The sequence below is a fragment of the Budorcas taxicolor genome, chromosome 20, assembly GCF_023091745.1.
Source record: "Budorcas taxicolor isolate Tak-1 chromosome 20, Takin1.1, whole genome shotgun sequence".
NCBI classification, from domain to species: domain Eukaryota; kingdom Metazoa; phylum Chordata; class Mammalia; order Artiodactyla; family Bovidae; genus Budorcas; species Budorcas taxicolor.
Genome location: NC_068929.1, coordinates 41,715,615 through 41,737,158, shown reverse-complemented (window position 1 = coordinate 41,737,158; position 21,544 = coordinate 41,715,615). Strand labels below are relative to the sequence as shown.

The window sequence follows — 21,544 nt, the reverse complement described above, 5'->3', positions numbered from 1 at the left end:
TCCAGTGGTCATGTATGGATGTGAGAGTTGGACTGTGAAGAAGGCTGAGCACCAAAGAATTGATGCTTTTGAACTGTGGTGTTGGAGAAGACTCTTGAGAGTCCCTTGGACTGCAAGGAGATCCAACCAGTCCATTCTGAAGGAGATCAGCCCTGGGATTTCTTTGGAGGGAATGATGCTGAAGCTGAAACTCCAGTACTTTGGCCACCTCATGCGAAGTGTTGACTCATTGGAAAGACTCTGATGCTGGGAGGGATTGGGGGCAGGAGGAGAAGGGGACGACAGGGGATGAGATGGCTGGATGGCATCACTGACTCGATGGACATGAGTCTGAGTGAACTCCGGGAGTTGGTGATGGACAGGGAGGCCTGGGGTGCTGCGATTCATGGGGTTGCAAAGAGTCAGACACGACTGAGCGACTGAACTGAACTGAACTGAACTGATACATACATTCCCTGTTGTTGTTTTTTTTTAATTTCTTTCCCATTTAGGTCACCACAGAGCATTGAATAGAGTTTCCTAAGCTATACACAAGGTTCTCATTAGCTATCTATTTTATAGATAGTAGTGTATATAGAGGGACCATAGAGGATGAGATGGCTGGATGGCATCACCGACTCGATGGACATGAGTCTGAGTGAACTCCGGGAGTTGATGATGGACAGGGAGGCCTGCTGTGCTGCGATTCATAGGGTTGCAGAGAGTCGGACGTGACTGAGCAGCCGAACTGAACTGAACTGAACTGAACTGAATGTATATATTTCAATCCCAGTCTCCCAGTTCATCCCACCTTTCTTCCCTCCTTGGTATCCATACGTTTGTTCTCTATGTCTGTCTCTATTTTTGCTTTGAAAGTAAGTTCATCTACACCAGTTTTCTAGATTCCACATAAATGTGTTAATTTATGATATTTGTTTTCTCTTTCTGACTTACCTCACTCTGTATGAGAGTCTCTAGGTCCATCCACATCTCTGCAAATGACACAATTTCATTCCTTTTTGTGGCTCAGTAATATTCCATTGTACACATACATTATCTTCTTTGTCCATTCCTCTGTTGATGGACATTTAGGTTGCTTCCATGTCCTGTCTATTGTAAATAGTGCTGCAATGAACATTGGGGTACATGTATTTTTTGAATTATGGTTTTCTCTGCTATATGCCCAGAAGAAGAATTGCTGGATCATATGGTTGCTCTATTGTTAGTTTTTTATGGAACCTTCATACTGTTCTCCATAGTGGCTGTATCCATTTATATTCCAACCAGTACCGTAAGAGGGTTCCCTTTTCTAGAGGGGGATTCTCTTTTCCCTATTTCTAATCTCTTTTCAATATCCAAGGCTGTACTTTTCTTCTTCTTGGGACTTTGCAATTACCTGAAACATTTTTGGGAGAAAAATCAGACCACCTGCTGTGTTGAAGTAAACTCTTCATTGGCCCATGGGAACAATACATGACAGAGCTCTGAGTTATGAGGTATGCAGAGACACCAGAGTGGAGAGATGGAGGTCTGGCGCTCCTGGTAAGGAGGCCCTGGATAAAGGTGGACACTTTGCAGCCCTGGGTTCCATCACTTGCCATCTGATCTCCTCTAGATTCTCCCTCTTGGCCTAGAAGTCTGCCCTCTTTCCCATCCTCTCTCCATTCACTTCTCTCCAACATGAATCCTTTACTAATCTGAGAGATGGATGGAATGGTATTTTAGAGGGCAGAGGAGTTAATAATCCTTTCTTTTGTCACCCTACTTATGCCACTCTTCTCTTTAATTACCTCCAAGTCTCCAGGTTTTTCAAATTCAAATGCCTGAAAGAGATTTTTCTCATCAGTGGTTTCAACTGGCATCTTTCTTCCTCAAGTTAAGTGTTCAAAATGCCTGGCTCTTGCACGAGAAATAGAGGATGCGATGAGAAAAAAAGGAAGTAAAACCCATAGGTAGGGGTAGGGAGGGACAGTAATTAATAGTTACAAAACACCAGCAGACTGGAGCTAGACCCACAACATACTGGCTCAGCCTCCTCCCCTTCCCTCCCACAAACTCTTGTGGTTCCTAAGTCCTTTATGAAGGACATGCTGCAAACATGGGCACAAAACACTGCTCACAATGACCGGGCATGTTACTTAAAATAGATTCTTTTCTTTTGGGGGAGGCTCTCTAAAATGATCAGTGTAGGCAAAATTCAGACTCCCATAAGGAACTGGCAAAGCTAAGAGTCCTTTGAGTGAAAAAGCAAGTACAAGACGTGCATTGATATAAACTAGTTCCCTGTTTGCCCCTGATCCTTTATTATTTTACATTTAACAGAAAGGAATCTCCTCCCTTCTGCTTCCAGCAGGAAGACAGTTGCTTTGGAAAAGGCATAGGCAGCATTTACAAAGGAGAAATGGTGGGAAGCTTCCCCAGGAGCAAGGCCAACCTCCCTCCAGTCATGGGGCTGGAATAAGAAAGGGCTGTCTTCTGCCATCTTCTCCTGAGCAGGGAAGGTATGACCAGCACATGCGCTCAATGCATGAGTTGCACTCTTGTCCCTTGCACTCTCCTCACCTGACAAGATGGAGGGGAAAGAACCAGCCAGGATCCTGCAGGATCTCAGTACACAGAAATCCAAATCAAGAGTCTCAGACATGGCTGCTCATAGTCCAGGGTCCCTGTGATAACAGGTCAACTGCTTCAGTATGGAATTCCCTTCTGGGTCAATGTGGGGGAATTTAAAGTTTTGAATCACTCACAATGAGATTCTAACAAAAGAAAAGACCTTTGACCACTTCAAGTTTTAGGAGATTCGTGGAGTACGCAGATTTGGAACCCTGGCTTTAGACTTCTGATTGTCTTTGAAGTCTCTCAGGATCAGAAATTGGAAATTAGAGAAAATGGCCCTGATATAAGCCTTAAAAGTTTTATTTCCCTAAGGACCAAGTGCAAGTTCTGCCCTGCCCAGATCTAAGTCCACTCATCTGATAGGGCATTTAGAATCCTTTCATCCCAAGATGGGATACCTACCCCATATCCCACAAGTGGAGAAAGATACTACTACATGTGTTCTTCCTCGAGCACAATTTTGCAAAACTACTAAGTGTATAGCTCTTGCACAGGCTACTTGTTCTCCCCAACAGTCATTCTCTTCCTCTTCATTTTACTAATATAATCTCGTTTTACTCAAGGACATAGTTACCCCTTTACAGGCTACATTTTCCCTTTTCTCTTGAAGCTAAAGATAAAAGTGTGTTAGCCACTCAGCTGTGTCTGATTCTTTGCGACCCCATGGACTATAGCCCACCGGGCTCCTTTATCCATGGGATTCTCCAGACAAGAGTACTGGAGTGGGTTGCCATGCCTTCCTCCAGGGAATCTTCCCAACCCAAGGATCAAACCCAGGTCTCCTATAGCTCTTGTATTGTAGGCAGATTTTTTACCATTAAGCCACCAGGAATACCCCTTAAAAACTTGGCTCAGGGTCATATCATGTGGAAACTGTTTTGCCTCTCTGTGGCAATTCCATGAATAGTATCAGTCAGGGTCACTTTTCATGTGGACTTTGCCTGTTCTGCTGGCAGTTCTTGGAGGTGCTGGGATCTAAAAGAATAGGTGGAGCATGGGATGTAGAATTGAGGGCTCTTGCTAATTCTGCTGGTTGCCTGAGTCTAGAGGCAGGTATGCCCATCAGCACAACAGTCCTTCCAAAAGTATTCTGTGGGGTGGTAGGAGCTAACCCCAGGGCAAAGAAATCTGTGCAAGTTCACGAGTCACAGCCTAGGATAGTGTCAATCCAGATTTTTCTCCAAAACACAGCAGAGCTGCTGTGCTTGACAGTTGTGAGTAGGAGCATGCCATGGACCATCTCAGGAAGGGCCTGGGAGAGATCAGAGGCTGTAGGTAGACCCACAACTTGGCAGCTGCCCACTGAAGCTCTGGAACCTATAGCCATAGCCAGACAGCGTCCCACTTTCCTAAAGGCTCAACACTCTTGTTAGCACTTTTATTGAAATTTGGGCACCTCCTGCTGTCAGACACTACTTCTGACAGAAACATCTTTAGCAAAGGGTGACCAACTGGCACTTCAATATTTCCTTTTTGTTGCTTCCGAAGACAAAGACTAAAATCTTGTAAAGATACAACAGCTCTGGTATGTCATCTCTGCCCAGAAAGAACACAAATGACAGCAAGGCATGAGGCTGAAGACATGGGGTAAGGAGGAAAGGGAAATGAAAGAAGAGCCACAACAAGGAAAATATTGTGCTCCTGGAAATGAAACTTCACGGTGCTGGGACTCCCCCTTAGAAGCCTGGGTCCTGACTCAGCACACGCTGATAAATGCTAAAGAGGATTTGCTCAGGAGGAGAGCAAAGAGAGACTTCCCCACAGCCATCTTCGCCTACTTGATACACTTGGGTGTTTTCCTTTTACTTTTCCCATAGTGCTCGGGGCTCCCCAGTCACTCCACTGAGCTGGCCTGGATGTCTCTTCTCTGGCAGAAGGCAGGGCCCATGGTTGCTTTCCACTTTACGGATAAAATCTAATCTTTAATCAAAGAAGGTAAGTGACAGTGAGAGGGGGAGGTTAATACAGATCTCAGAGAATGTCTTTTGGGACTTTTTGAGTTTTTTTTCAACAACAGATTATAGCCAGTATATTTCTATAGCAACATGCTATCTATTATTACTATTGTTGCTGTTATTTTACTTTATTGTCCTTTAATATTCAATCTCAAGATGAATGAATTTTACATTTTTCTCATTTGGGACAAATTACTAAGTGTTTAAGGGGCTATTTTATAGGCTTCATTTAAAAACTGACTCAGAGAAATACTTTTGGTCTTGAAACAGTTGTTTCCCAAGGGTATTGAAAGAGGCAATACATTGATGTCTGTCCCGCTAACTCTATAACTTCTGTCAAGGATGGAAATAAAATTTCTGTTCATAAAAGAAGAGTTGAGATAGTGAAGGTTAGCAAGAAGTTAAGATCTCAGCCTGAATTTTCCCAGGAGCATCTTTATCCTTATTAATCCAGGAAAAAGAGAAAACATGGGATTTCCTAAAGGAACTTGTACCAAGTGAAAAACAACCAACAATCCAAGAGTGCACACCCCTCCAACTGGAATAAAAATTTCAAATCTTGTTGAAGGTCAGTTCTCTGAGCTCTTTAGGACTCTAACCAGTTATACACAAAGGGCATGTAACTTACTACAGTGTGAAAATTTAAGAAAATCTTTTCCGTGTGCTTTGTCAGTTTCACAAATGGTCTGAACGATCACAAAAAAAGGAAGAAAGGAGAGACAGGATCAACTGATCCTGGGAGTCTCACTCTATTCTGCTTGTATTTGAGAAAAAAATAAAACACCTTTGCTATGATTCACCACATCATAGGGAACTCAAGAAGCTAGAGGAAGACAACATAAGAAGGAAGAGAAAGGACACAATGAGAAGAAATGATGAGAGATGAGAAGGAGAAAATGTCAGCTCCAGTCAAGCTGCCCCATCAAAAGACTGCTTGCTCAGATCCTGATTCCATGGTCAGAGGCTCCGGTGCCCTGAGCATCTTTCCACTTTTGCTGTTCTCATCTCTCTACTTCTCCCAAAGCCAATAATGACAAGAAATAGAGTAAATGTCTCTGTTTAGGTGGTAGGTGGAGCAAGGGGTTTTCTAAGTTTCTTAGAAACTTAGCTTTTCTAAGTTTCCAAAGGAGCAGCGAGATCTGGGTAAAGAAAGTAGGGAAGGCACCACTGCTCCCCCAGAATCTCTAGAGTGATAAGTGAAGCTTCTCATCTTTGAGCTCCCCACATTTAATATAGGTTTTTCTCTGAGGTCCTTCAGCATCTCCTGCCCCACCCGAAGAGAGTAAGTATACCCGTGGAAATCCCCTGAGCCAACTAGCACATGCTGTACCAAAATATTGTGTCTTGACTTTGTTCTTTTACATCTTCACAACTAAAGGAAAGAGATACAATCAAAATGATAGTCCACTTGAATGATAAACAAGAGAATTTAAAGAGACATGACCCAATTACTCACCCGTGGAGTGACAGCCTGTGAGCAGTTCACGAGGTCTGTGTTGCTGGATGGCTATAACTTGTGATTTCTCTTTGAACACTTAGTTCATGGAAATTTATAATTGCAGCTTTCTTGAAAGGATGTTCAGCCCAACACGCAATCAGGCTTATGATTGTCTAACTGAGCATTCAAAGAAAAATCAGAAGTGAGAACACAAATTATCATTTGATGCACAAAATTGTCACCGTTTATTTATGTCACTCTTCATGGAAGATGTGTGAAAAATGCCAAAAGAAGGCCTCAGCAGATGGAGGAGGTAGATTGTGTCCCATTCAGTTGGCTTCTTGCTTTGATATGTTCCTTGAATTTGTAATCCATTGTATGACGTTATGAACAGGGCACCCCATGTCTGACACTGGACCTGCCTCAACTCTGAAGAGGGGCTTCCAGGGACTAGCACAAATGCCCCACCTCTTCCTTTCACCTCTTATGAGTTTGTCACAGTACCTGTAACAATGTGCTGAGTCGCTCAGTCTTGTCTGACTCTTTGCGACCCCATGGACTGCAGCCCACCAGGCTCCTCTGTCCATGGGGATTCTCCAGGCAAGAATACTGGAGTGGGTTGCCATGCTCTTCTCCAGGGGATCTTCCCAACCCAGGGATCAAACCCAGGCCTCCTGCATTGCAGGCAGATTCTTTATCAACTGAACCACCAGGGAAGCTGATGTAACAATAAGACAAGCTAACTCATGTGACTTTCTAAGACTGCTTTACACTGGGGCAAAGGATGTTATTCATCTTGGTTACTATAGCCATTCTTGGGGCTTCCCAGGTGGCTCAGAAAGTAAAGAATCTGCCTGCAATGTAGGAGGCCTGGGTTCAATTTCTGGGTTGAGAAGAGTCCCTGGGGGAGGAAATGGCCACTCCAGTATTCTTGCCTAGAAAGTCCCATTGACAGAGGAGCCTGGCGGGTTACAGTCCATGGTGTCTCAAAGATTCCGCTACGACTGAGTGCACTTTCCCACTTTCCCATAGCATTCTTACAGGTCCATAGGACCAAAGCTACTCAATAACAGTGAATTGAACAGAAGTTTATAAGTCACTGTCCATTCAGCATCTCTGGAATTGTCACCGTATATTCACAGTCTTGTGGATTTTTCTTAAAAAAAAAAAAAAGGTGAATCAAGACAGTGGTGTTCCATGGCCAGAATCCAGGTTAGATAATCCACGACAAGTCAGACGTGAGCAAAAGTCTGTTGATGACAGAACTGTTATCTACTTATGACTTTGAACATAAATGATGTGGAAGGGCATCCAACAATTACTAAAAAGTCATCCAGGCTTGGGCTTCCCTGGTGACTCAGCGGTAAAGAATCTTCCTGCAACACAGAAGTTGTGGGTTTGATCCCTGGGTCAGGAAGTTCCCCTGGAGCAGAGCATGGTAACCCTCTCTAGTATTCTTGCCTGGAGAAGTCCACGGACAAAGGAGCTTGGCAGGCTAGAGTTGGATACTGAAGCGACTTAGCATGCACGCAGCCAGGCTTGACAAATATCATGGTTTTAACCAAGAGGCTGTTTTGAGGACAATTTTTATGGACAAACTAGTTTAAGGAGAGTCTAAATGACCTCTATCATTGTCTCAGAATTCTGTCCTGTATACGTCGGTACCAGTGTGGCGCGCATGTATCTTATATTCTTGAAAAGCTGTGTGGGAATCAGATTTTCACAACTAGAATCCTATTTTAAATACACAGAGAAAACTGTCTAATCCATTAAACAAAGGGTCAGGAGATTTTTTCTGTAAAGAGCCAGATAGTGAAGATTTTACACTTTGAGTGATGTCCAGTTGGTGACAGAATCACGAAGCAACCATGTATCAACACAGCTTTACTTACAAGACCAAGTGTATGTGTTAGTCGCTCAGTCGTACCCAACTCTTTGTGATCCCACGGACCATAGCCCACCAGGCTCCTCTGTCCATGGAATTCTTCAGGCAAAATTACTGGAGTGGCTTGCCATTCCCTTCTCCAGGGGATCTTTCCAACTCGGGGATCGGACCCAGGTCTCTTGCATAGCAGGCTGATTCTTTACCTTCTGAGCCACCAGGGAAGCCCATTACAAGAACAAGTAGTGGGCCAAATTTGGCTCCTGGGCCATAGCTTGCCAACTTCTACATTAAACAAATAATTCTCAGGTGGCTACTATGATGGATGAGGCATAAGTAACCACCAGGGATACACACAAAAAAACACAACAGAAAAGCTTGTGGAACTCTATCATGTATGTTCAGAGATGGGAGGCAGGACAATTTAAAATAGACCTGCAGTAAATGACTTCATTAAGTACACAATCTTCCTTTACAGCAACACTCACTCAGAAAAGCAATTGATAAACTTTGTCTGTTTAGATTTTTGTCTCATGAATCTTTTAAAGTGGATCTAAGATAGTTCAAGCCTAGATCTGAATCCACCACCTCCATCTGAAGTAAGGCCAGTACATTTGGGGGCAGCCAGGGATGCCGAAGAGGTACCAGCCTCTGAAAGGCTCCATCCCTTCCTTTCCTCTTCTTCTGCTTACAACAGCAATACTTTTACTCACACTTCCTGTTTCTGGCACTTGCCTTCTTTTCTTCTGTTTAGACTTCCCCCCTACTTCCCCCCTGTGGTTAAACAAGTATAAAGTCCTAAAGCTATAGATTTAAGTTGCTCGCTCTCTCTCTCTCATTCATTCCTACGCATAGGCTCACGCGCTGGCTGTCTCCTCTATTTCTCTCTCAGAATGACACTTCTAAGTAGAGCTTTGGGTATGCTTTTCTATTTACTTCAAGCCGTTTCTGGAGAAAGTGGCTATGCAGAGAATGGTGAGTCATTTCTGATTTTTCTTCATGATTTCAGATGATTCCTAGCATCTACTTCAGTTGCTCAGATCCCTAATAGACTGGAGTGGGGCACTGGGTTAAATTTAAGGGAGTTTGAGGGCTTACCACCATTTTGCCTGTTCTAACCACCAGGACAGGGGGCCTGGGGCCAACACTGCAAGTGGTCTGTAAAGCCTTAGAATTGTCAAGGGATGCACTTGACTCTCCCAGTGTGAATCTTAAATATTTGTTGATGCCTCTGATCTTACAAAAAGAATACCCATAGAGACACAATGGTTATGCTTGTTAGAGAACCTTCAAGGTAACTTTACCTTGCCAAGAAAAGAAGCTCATTTTGTTTTGCTTTATCTTTTTAGGAGGCTCCAAAAATATCACTTTCAAGATAAAATAATATCTAGAAAACAACCACTTTGTCTGCACTTACCTTTGCGTTTTCTCAGCACCTATTCCAGTATCTAGAACATAGCAGACATTTAACAAATATTTGAAGATTTCTTCAAAATACTTTAGTTTTGGTGTGATCATGTTATATTCTTGGTGAATAACTGAATAGGGGTAAGATCTGAATGAGTTCTTTTTGAAATATATTTAACTGTATCCAGGCCAATGAATTTATCATCATGTAATAAGTCTCTTTAGAATCCTTAAATACTTAGTACCTAGAGGCAGATGGTGTCTACTTTGTAAATCTATTGTAATTACAACTGAAATTTTGCAAAGATGAAGTGGCCCAGAGGAGCCACCTGGAGACTTGGACCACCAAATTGTTCCTGAAAATTAAATGCTTTCACTTTAAGATTTTAAAAGTATTTGTGTAGTGAAGCTATTAAGCACATCAGCCTAATGACTCAGCTTAGATAGCTTCAGTCATGTAATCACTAAGGAAGGAAATCCCTAGCATATTTTCATTAATGGAATTGTCAGAGGGTTGACATTTTTCATAGTGTGACTGTGAATGAATCACTTTGTGGGGGATGATAATTATTTCATGGTAAATGTTTTCTTGTGTCTGTACATATAGATGCTTGGCACGTAACACATAAATCTTACCCTTTGGAATATAATATAACCCTTCTGCTCCCCCAACCCCCACAGTGGTCATTTTATTTTAAAAACAAATTAATGATTCTCATTGAAAGCTGAGTTTTCACTTCAACTTTTTAAATTTCAGGGTATTTTTTAAGAAATCTGTAACCACCCATCCACATGATTACTTCAAAATACTTCTCGGTTTGAGGTGTCAGGAATTCAAAATAATCAACTGCTCTTTGTTAAAGAGAAGTTAGTTCTCTGATAAGCATAAGAGTTATCAAGAGAAGAAGATACTTTTTAAAAATCCAAATCATTTATACTTTTAATCAACTAAGCCCTTCCAGTAGGAAAACTTCTAAACCACGTTGTCTTGTCTATAATACATATTTCAAAAATTCTAATTTTTATAGTGAGCATTTTTTAAAAACTCACTGTTCATAAGCTCTATGTAATTTCAAAGCTGTAGTCATAATAATACCTTTGACAAAACACTCTTTTTCAAAGGAGCCCCCAAAGACTTCATGTATATTCTTCGAATTAGAATTCCTTTTTTTTTACCTTTTCTCTATTTCTCAAAGAATGTGATAATAGTCTTAGCTAGCCCTTATTTAGTGCCTTCTGTGTTCTAAGCAAGATCTTTGTACTCAGTGATTCCTCTTAGTAACACGAATTTAAATATTAGAACCCTGAAGCTTAGAGAGGACCTGATGAAGGATCACAGCTACACAGTGGAACAGCCAGGATTTAAATCCACACCTGTCCACCTCTGCTGCTGGAGGTCTTAACCACTCTGTATATGACTCTTAATTAAGCTGAGAGCAGATATGACATTCTCTTTGTAAAATGCCATGCAGTTTTTCAGGTTATTGAGGGGACTTTTCTTGTTTACAAAGCAACTTTGGCTCAGAATCAATCAGCTCAGAACCTGCTAAACAACCAATGAGCTATTTCTCAAAACACAGCCACTTTAACTGTATGACCACCACTTTTTTCTCTTTCATGGAAGTATCATTAATTTACAATGTTGTGTTAGTTTCAATTATATAGCAAAGTGATTCAGTTATACGTATATAGAAAGAGACACACACATATGTATACGTCTTTTTCAGATTCTTTTCCATTATAGATTATTACAAGATATTGAGTATAGTTCCCTGTGCTTTACAGTAGGGTTTTATTATTTACCTATGTTATATATAGTAGTATGTATATGTTAATCCCAAACTCCTAATTTATCTGCCTCCCCCCGCCACCTTCCACTGTTCCCTTTGGTAAATTAGATGTTTGTTTTCTATGGCTCTCAATCTATGTTTATTTTGTAAATAATTTCATTTGTATCATTTTTTTTAGATTCTACATATAAGAAATATCATATATTTATTTTTCTCTGACTTACTTATCTTAGTATGATAGTCTCTACATCCATCCATGTTGCTGCAAATGGTATTATTTCATTCTTTTTCATGGCTGAGTAATATTCCATTACACACACACACACACACACACACACACACACACACACACACACACTACATGTTCTTTATCAATTCAACTGTCAATGGACCTTGAGGTTGCTTCCATGTCTTGGCTATTGTAAGTGGTCACTGCTTTATAGAAGGTATGAGAATACACAGCAAATTTGCTTCGCCAGATTGGATGGCTAAGGGTAGCAGGAGTGCTTTGTTCTGTTGATACCCAGAATCTACTAAAGTCTGCCCTCTCTGGCTTAGGTTGTATGTTAAAGAGTTTTGGAGACAAAGTTGACCCACAAATGTCTGAATCCAAAGAGTAATGTAGGTTCTGTTGTACCAGATTGGTAGGCGTTCTAAGGAAGAGAAAATATTTAGAGTGCATGAGTACTGTCATATAAGGGCAGGCTAAAGCCACCCAGAACCATTCCATCAAGAAAGGTGCCAGCAGTTAAGGGACTGGATCTCAGTCGGTAAGATTAGGAGTGAATATTTTGACATGGGAGCCCCAAATAGTGGGCTGCCCCTCATTATTTAAAACTGCCATTAAAAAGAGGGCCATATCCAGCTGAAATACAGTTCAGTTCAGTCACTCAGTCATGTCCAACTCTTTGCGACCCCATGGTGTGCAGCACATCAGACTCCCCTGTCCATCACCAACTCCCGGAGCTTGCTCAAACTCATGTCCTTTAAGTCGGTGATACCATCTAACCATCTCATCCTCTGTCGTCCCCTTCTCCTCCTGCCTTCAATCTTCCCCAGCATCAGGAGTCTGCTGGTGGCAGAATTGTGAGCTCGATGGACTCTAGGTGTAGTCAGAAGGAACAGTGCCTGCAGCTCTTACCTAGGTGTGGCTCTTCAAGATTTGTTGCTTTGACTGAACTGAACTTTCTCTCAATCGGTTGGTCCACTCACAACCAGCTTTACTAATTCTCCCAAAGAAATACTGGGTTGTTGAAGTAAAGAGGGTTCTGTCTATAACCCCACGGCCTTCAGGATACTCAGTTGGGGTTTAATTTTCAGTATATTCTCTCTCCTATTTAAAGCCTGTGCTCTGCTGTGCTGTGCTTAGTCGCTCAGTCGTGTCTGACTGTGACCCCGTGGACTGTAGCCCGCCAGGCTCCTCTGTCCATGGGGATTCTCCAGGCAAGAACACTGGAGTGGGTTGCCATGCCCTTCTCCAGGGGATCTCCCCAACCCCTGGAGCTTCAATTTTCTAGTACCAGTGGCCAAAGTAATTTCAGTATCAATGGACCTTGAAGCAGTCATAGCTCACACTCAGTCTCTCTGAGAATGGCTTTGGTTACTCTGGATTTTCTCAGATCCCAGATGGAGTATCTTTGATGACATATTTTTCTTTTTTAAATACTATTAAATATACACACAAAATATATATTTAATCTTACGGGTTTCAATCTATCTTAAGAAATCAAATACTCTCTCTAAAAGACAGTACTTTCAAAAAGCAATGGCATAAAAATTCTGGTTTCCCACATGCTTCTAGAATTTTTCACATATTCATAAAACACAATATCTGTAAAAGGAAGATATACTAGCACAGAAGTAGTATCTTTAAGATTTATGGGAAGCTCCACCAGGTCTGAGTCTTGTGATGTAATTTTTTCTGATCCTGTTTGCCTCAGTTAGTAGCTTAAGACAAGCGGCCTTAAATAAATATTCACACAGTGGGAAAAATCAATGGGATTTTTAGGTGGGATATCTGTTTAGGTAAGGGAAAGCTCCTGTTTTAAGAAGTGAACTTCTGACTGCAAGATAGCTATCATCTTCTATCATTCATTCAAAAAATATTCTTGGGAGGCAATAAAGGAAAGTTAGTAATAAAGTACAAGGTTAGATTAGGTGGCACATAAATAATAGAGTATCTCATTTAAATGTATAGACTAACAAAGAAATACTCATTATATAAAAGAAAGGATGCATTTAGTGTCTCGTTCTGGATCTCCAATGCTCTTGCCCAATAGTGAGATATTTATAAATCTTTGGAGACTATTTATTAATTGTGATGACTTTTTTCTATTAGAAAAAAAATCTATGCTTATTAAGCTTTGTCTGAGTTTTGTCATTTTGTTTGTTTTTATTTTTGTTTTTTTCGAAGTCCTATTTCTTGTCTTGCCCTTGGGCTTTCCTTCTTTAGACAAACAATCAACACTCCTTCATGTCTGCCATGAAAGGCTACCATTCCAGCAACATCAGTCCGGATTGCACAAGGAGGCACTTATTGGCTTCATTAACATCTGTAGGTTTGTTCCTTGCCAGGAGATTTTGATGACACAGAACTGGATGACTACTCATTCTCATGCTACAGTCAGCTGGAAGTGGATGGACTCCAGCACTTGCTGACCTGCACGTTTGATGACTCGGACATCAACAGCACCAATCTGGAACTTGAAATATGGTGAGGAATGGTGCCTTCAAAGGGTGCTTAGAAATCCCCCATCTCTCTTTTGTATACTATATACAGCAACAGCTGCAAAGGAGAGTATGGGGGCTAATTATCAAATATGAAAATTGAGTAAATTCCAAAAATTTACTCAAACTCCTTGTCTTTCACCAAGAGACTCAAGCAAAGAAACACTCAGGAGCTCATCTATCAGGTCTTCGCTGCTACAACCAAATGATGGTGTGGATATGGGAGGTCCCACATCCCTCCTGACTTCAAGTCAGAATTTAAATTCTGATTGTCCTGGTTCATTCCTCCCCTAAAGGCTCTTTGCCCAACATGAAACAATCTAGTGTCTTCAAGCCATACTCCTGGGCGGGTGCCTGGTTTCTGATCCTAACACAAGCACTTAGCTAGCTTTTTAACCTAGAGTAAGTTGTGTAACTTATCTATTCCTTTGTTTCTTCACCTGTTAAATACCACCTCATAGGGAGATGTGATGGTTAAATAATGTAATACTTCAATTATTTAATTAGATGACACATCCAGTATGTAATAAGTAATGAAAAACAGACATTAAGTCAAAACTCTGTGAATCTAGACCCAACTGCCACCCAGCCAGTTGCCGATACCAGTTTTCTAAAAATCCACAGGAAGAAATTGACTCTGGGTTTCATGGAGCCACTAAGAAAGGTAAAAAGAAAGAGAAAGTCTCTTAGTGGGTTTGAAAGTTTAGTAAAGAGCTCAGAGAACTTATCTTCTCCCTCTTCCACAAAACATCTCTTGTTGCCAAGAGTTACTATCTCTGATGACTTGAAAAAAATACTCTGTCATGAAATTCTGACTTGTGGCTATTTCCAAATTCATATCAGATGACCTAATTTTAGTTAGTTGTATAGTAAGAAAAATGAGTCAAAATCTACCAGTAGTAAAAGAGGGCTTCTTATATTCCATAGACAGCCAATCTCCCATGACACATGGTCTTGACAAATCCTGGATCCCATGTCTTATGTTAATTCCCTGCCTCTGTGCATGCAATATCTCCTGCTAAGGTCTTTGGATAAATATGACCTTGAACTTGAATGCCATAGTGTGTTCTCAGTCTGCCTCTGTCAGTTCACTTTTATCACATGCTTTCCAGGAATAACATACATCTAGAGAAAAGGAACCTACAATGTCCAGGGTCTGTGCAACAAGTACACTACACTAAAGCTGCTGAACAACTCATTCAAAAGATGCACATCATTTTTGTGGGCAAAACCCCTCTGACACAGAGGTCTGATTTGCCTCTCCAGTCAGCTTGGTGGTAAACAGCAGTGGTTTTATTTGGGGAGGTGGAGGTTGACCTTCTGTCCACTTTCACTCATAACAGTATCTGACCACTTCCTTGGCCACTTGAACAAACTTCCTCACTTCCTTTCACGAGTCTCTTGATTTCTCCTGTCATATTTTAACCTGTCCGTAGCCTCCGTTTGGGTTGCTATGTTGGATTCAGATATTTCCATTGGAAAAGGATTGTTTTAAGACATGTTTTCCATGTTAAAAAGTAAGTATGAAGCCCTCAGTAGGCTAAGATGCTTCTGGAAGGCAGTCATTTTTGCAAAGCTAGCCACACCTTGAGAGGAAGATTCATGCAACTCCTGGATTCTGAGCAGCCATGTAGCTCAAGTTAAGTGTGTGTTAAGTCATTTCAGTCATTCCTGACTCTTTGTGATTCTATGGACTATAGCCCACCAGGCTCCTCCTGGGATTCTCCAGATGAAAATACTGGAATGGGTTGCCATGCCCTCCTCCAGGGGATCTTCTTGACGCAGGGATCGAATCTGCATCTCTTATGTCCCCTGCATTGGCAGGGTTTTTTTGTTTTGTTTTGGTTTGTTTTTACCACTTAGGGCCACCTGGGGCACATGGGGGGCTGTAGCTCAAGTTAAAGCCCCTTAAATAGTGTTGAATTTGCTGCAAAGTTTGGACTTCTTTCCCCCAAAATTGCTTTATGCGAGCTTTTCTCTTTTTTTCTGTGAATATAAATTTATAAAGAAAGAAATTGGAAATCACTGAAAACTGAGTTCTGCTGAAATCTTTACACAGGTGGGATTTTTGATGGAAACCAGATGTTTCCCAGAGGGCTCACCAGGGTTATTTTCCAACAAGCACTTACCACCTGCCTGATCTGGCCGCCAGACTCCCAGACTTAGAAATCAATAATTTAGTGTTCGATATGTGGATCCATCTTTCGGGGATGGACTTGGGTTAGCCAAAATCACAGAAGCAAATGACCAGCATGCCAAGTGACAACCTCACATGGATAAATGCAACTCTTATAGTGACCCAAATATTCATCCCACGCTCAAGTCTTTGAGGGGAGGTGGCAGAGAGGGCAGTAGATCATACATCAGTATAAATGCACTCTCACTGGGGGATCTAGAAATTTTTTGTTCACCAGCACCCTGACCGGCTCCCAGGTACTGGCAGTGACAAAGCTGAAGCTCTGGAAACAGGCAGGGAGGTTGTTATCCCAATAATCAATATAACCAATAACCCAATAACTAGCTCTGTGACCCAAGAATCACATTTAAAGTCTGATCATAACAACCACTCACACTGGGGTAGGAGGATTAGTGTTTGGCTTATGGTTGGTGCCTGTAAATGATATTTAATTTTGTGTCATGGGATTTTCATTTAAATATGTGATCCAAAGGTTCAGTAAATATAGAAGCAAAACAAAGGAAATCTGTTTGTTGATTTTATTGATAAAACCAGAGTTATTTGATTCAGATCTCAAAGTGGTTAATTTTCTTTTTTTAATTTAGTTGCTAGCCTCTTAAAATCTAGGTATCTCTTTTTGAAAATCAGATCTGGTAATACTGGTCCCAGACAGAAAAAATTAACTGAACAGAATTCTGATGGCTTCTATAGATGGGGAATTAAATCTCAGTCCTGAAGTTAGCCCACTGTTCTCATTTTTACTACCCATGTGGACACCATAGACATGTAAATTTGGGCCCCTGCTTTTTAGCTGTTTGCATAATTTTCACAGGCAGCTCTCAGAAGGTAATTGTATTTCCTTTATTTCCACATTCGTGGAGGCACCACAGTCACTCCTATGTGCCACCTACAGATACCACTTCAAATATCTCTTTTTTATTTCATCAATTACCTCCAACATCAGAGGCTACATCCAACCCAGGCTACCTCATGTTCTTGACTTAACTAGCAATATCTGTCAAGTGCTGTTAATCTAGTCCTTTCTAAACCATACTAACTTTTGAGAAGACTCTGTCTTTTAGGATCAAATGAGGAATAACCTCTGTGGTTTGTTTTTAGTATTTCCTGTTTGCAGCAACAAGAGAAACGTGTTTATCACACTAAACTACACAAATTTGTAGGAGATTGAAGAAAGTGTCATTAAGGTGAAGAATCCTGTGGTCCCCAGCAGTCTCTATTTTCAGAAAAAAAGGAATTTGTCTAAGTAGCTTAGGGTTGATGTCCTCCATGGGGCCGATTTTGCCAGCCTATGGGTCTACTTGGGCACCTGTAGTGATCTTTTCTCCCCACCAAAATACTCTGAAACCACACTATCCAACAGAAATATAATATGACCCACAAATGTGGGAGTGATACACGTAATTTAAATTGTCTACTGCTGCTGCTAAGCCACTTCAGTCGTGTCCGACTCTGTGTGACCCCATAGATGGCAGCCCACCAGGCTCCCCCGTCCCTGGGATTCTCCAGGCAAGAACACTGGAGTGGGTTGCCATTTCCTTCTCTAATGCATGAAAGTGAAAATTCAAAATGAAGTCGCTAAGTTGTGTCTGACTCTTCACGACCGCAGGGACTGCAGCCTTCCAGGCTCCTCCATCCATGGGGTTTTCCAGGCAAGAGTACTGGAGTGGGGTGGGTGAAAACTAATTTTAATAACATCTTATTTAATGTAATTTTGCCGAAATATTATCATTTCTACCTACATGAACAAAAAATATGAACAGTAGGAATACAAATATTCATGAGGTATTTTGAATATCTACATCTTCAAAATCTGTTATTTCATATTTGGAGCACATCTCAATTTAGACAAGCCATATTTCAAAGATTCAATACCCACACTTGGGGTTGTGGCCATTGTGTTGGGGAGTGTAGTCCTCAGTTCAGTTCAGTTCAGTTCATCTCAGTCGCTCAGTCATGTCCGACTCTGTGACACCATGAATCACAGCACGCCAGGTCTCCCTGTCCATCACCAACTCCAGGAGTTCTCTCAGACTCACGTCCATCGAGTCAGTGATGCCATCCAGCCATCTCATCCTCTGTCTTCCCCTTCTCCTCCTGCCCCCAATCCCTCCCAGCATCAGAGTCTTTTCCAATGAGTCAACTCTTCGCATGAGGTGGCCAAAGTACTGGAGTTTCAGCTTTTGCATCATTCCCTCCAAAGAAATCCCAGGGCTGATCTCCTTCAGAATGGACTGGTTGGATCTCCTTGCAGTCCAAGGGACTCTCAAGAGTCTTCTCCAACACCACAGTTCAAAAGCATCAATTCTTCAGCGCTCAGCTTTCTTCACAGTCCAACTCTCACATCCATACATGACCACTGGAAAAACCATAACCTTGACTAGACATACCTTTGTTGCCAAAATAATGTCTCTGCTTTTCAATATGCTACCTAGGTTGGTCATAACTTTTCTTCCAAGGAGTAAGCGACTGTTAATTTCATGGCTGCAGTCACCATCTGCAGTGATTTTAGAGACCAAAAAAATAAAGTCTGACACTGTTTCTACTGTTTCCCCATCTATTTCCCATGAAGTGATGGGACTGGATGTCATGATCTTCGTTTTCTGAATGTTGAGCTTTAAGCCAACTTTTTCACTCTCCTCTTTCACTTTCATCAAGAGGCTTTTTAGTTCCTCTTCACTTTCTGCCATAAGGGTGGTGTCATCTGCATATCTGAGGTGATTGATATTTCTCCCGGCAATCTTGATTCCAGCTTGTGCTTCTTCCAGCCCAGCGCTTCTCATGATGTACTCTGCATAGAAGTTAAATAAGCAGGGTGACAATATACAGCCTGATGTACTCCTTTTCCTGTTTGGAACCAGTCTGTTGTTTCATGTCCAGTTCTAACTGTTGCTTCCTGACCTGCATATAGGTTTCTCAAGAGACAGGTCAGGTGGTCTGGTATTCCCATCCCTTTCAGAATTTTCCAGTTTATTGTGATCCACACAGTCAAAGGCTTTGGCATAGTCAATAAAGCAGAAATAGATGTTTTTCTGGAACTCTCTTGCTTTTTTGATGATCCATCAGATGTTGGCAATTTGATCTCTGGTTCCTCTGCCTTTCCTAAATCCAGCTTGAACTTCAGGAAGTTCACGGTTCACGTATTGCTGAAGTCTGGCTTAGAGAATTTTGAGCATTACTTTACTAGTGTGTGAGATGAGTGCAATTGTGCGGTAGTTTGAGCAGGCTTTGGCATTGCCCTTCTTTGGGATTGGAATGAAAACTGACCTTTTCCAGTCCTGTGGCCACTGCTGAGTTTTCCAAATTTGCTGGCGTATTGAGTGCAGCACTTTCACAGCATCATCTTTCAGGATTTGAAACAGCTCAACTGGAATTCCATCACCTCCACTAGCTTTGTTCATAGTGATGCTTTCTAAGGCCCACTTGACTTCACATTCCAGGATGTCTGGCTCTAGGTGAGTGATCACACCATGGTGATTATCTTGGTTGTGAAGATCTTTTTTGTACAGTTCTTCTGTTTAGTCCTAGAACATTCCGAATCCTAGCAATACACACTTAGCACCAAGTAAGTTGTTTTAATTTAATTAAGTGAATGGAAATGAATTGGATTGACTCGACTTGAGCCACTCATGGGAGACACTGAGTTTCCTTTGGTCACCTGAAGCCAGGGTCAGTGGCATGAAATGAGGCTGTCTGTTCTAGACCGCAGTTGTCTCTTAGTCCCATCATGGCTTCCCCTCCACAAAGAGCAGGTCCTAGCGCTCAGGGCCCTTAAAGGGTGCCCATCCTTGAGGGGTTGCTAAGAGTCGGACACGACTGAGCGACTTCACTTTCACTTTTCACTTTCATGCATTGGAGAAAGAAATGGCAATCCACTCCAGTATTCTTGCCTGGAGAATCCCAGGGACGATGGAGCCTGGTGGGCTGTCGTCTATGGGGTCGCACAGAGTCGGACACGACTGAAGAGACTTAGCAGCAGCAGCAGCAGCAACAGCAGCCTTGTAAGACAGCCAGATGGTAATGCTTTATTGTTGTTGCTCATTACTCACATTTCTTGAAAAGCAAGAATGAATTGAGAATATCATTTTAGATTCTTCTCAAATGTCCAACAGTACTGGAACATTCCTACATGCTACGGATCTGTAATTGAACATTCCACACACGTCTACTAGAGAGCTCAGGAATGATCCTGGAAAGGGCTTATATATGCACATGCAGAGAAAAGTGTACACACATCCAATCTGATCCCAGAAAACCAACACACATTCTACATTGTGGGTAGCAAATGACCTTTGGAGAATATACTCTCCATATTTTTTTTTCTAAAAAAATCTGATTAATGAGAAGAATTCTCTTCACAGAAGCCAACCGTTTTCTTCCACAATCCTCACTTCCAATTTGACCCAGTTCACTTCTTTTTAGGACTCTGCGGCTGGATTTAAAGGGCATGTAGGGAAAGCAAACTGGTAACCATGGTTATCACAAGAGATGTGAATCAAACTGGGGGTTGAAGGAAAGAAATGAGTAATTTTCCTTTTACTCTGCGTTGTTTACTTTTACAGTGAGAATACGTACTCTGTTTTACTTCTTTAATTTTTGTGTTGTTTCTTAATTTCATTTTACTTTCTTTTTTGATTACAGTTCATTTGGGGGATAAAGTTTACCTATGGTAAAATGTACAAATACTAAATGAGTTTTGAGAAACATATATGACATGCTGCCATCACCTCAGTTGAGATGCAGAAAATTCCTTTCACCCTAGAAGGATGCATCATGTCCCCTTTCAATCTCTCATCTTCTGTGAGAAATAGTTTTGAATTCTATCACCCTTTGGTTTGGCTGGTTTCTGATAGTTCTTCTAAATGAAACAATACACTGCTCCCTCTTTTCTGTGACTTCTTTCACACAACAAAATGTTTTTGAGATTTATCCATGTTTATGCTTATCTCATAGCTCATCTTTCCAATTGCTGAATATTAATTCCACTGTTCAAATATATGAACTTTTTTTTTTTGGAACTTTTACTCTTATCCTCATCCATCTTTACAAATTATTGATCAAAGTTATATTGTGAGATTTTATTTCTTTACCTGAATATATAAGTTAAGCAAATATCTCTCTATAAATAGTTAGCAGGGAGGAAGGGTTGAGAAGAGGGATAGTTAGGAAGTTTGGGACTGACACATACACACTGCTATATTTTAAATGGATAACCAACAAAGACCTACTGTATAGCACAGGGAACTCTGTTTCATATTATGTAACAACCTAAGTGGGAAAGAATTTGAAAATTTGATACATGTACGTTGTTGTACTTTTTGTTGTTGTTGTTTACCTACTAAGTCCTTTCTGACTCCCAGACTTCTCTGTCCACAGGATTTCCCAGGCAGGAATACTAGAGTGGGTTGCAATGACTTCCCCCAGAGGATCATCCTGACCCAGGGATCAAACCTGTGTCTCTTACATTGACAGGCAGATTCTTTACTGCTGAGCCACTGGAAAGCCCTAGATACATGTATATGTATAACCAAATCACTTCATTGTACACCTGAAACC

At 41.3% G+C, this 21,544-nt stretch overlaps 1 protein-coding gene across 1 annotated transcript in view; it reads left to right on the top strand.

The window, feature by feature from the left end:
- The first annotated feature begins 8,763 nt into the window (after window positions 1–8,763).
- The window catches only part of IL7R (interleukin 7 receptor), a 30,921-nt gene continuing 18,140 nt past the window's right edge, over window positions 8,764–21,544 (top strand). Inside the window, exons 1-2 of the mRNA XM_052659308.1 lie at window positions 8,764–8,845; window positions 13,642–13,780. Coding sequence (XP_052515268.1) covers window positions 8,764–8,845; window positions 13,642–13,780 — 221 coding nt within the window. The remainder of the gene's footprint in view (window positions 8,846–13,641; window positions 13,781–21,544) is intronic.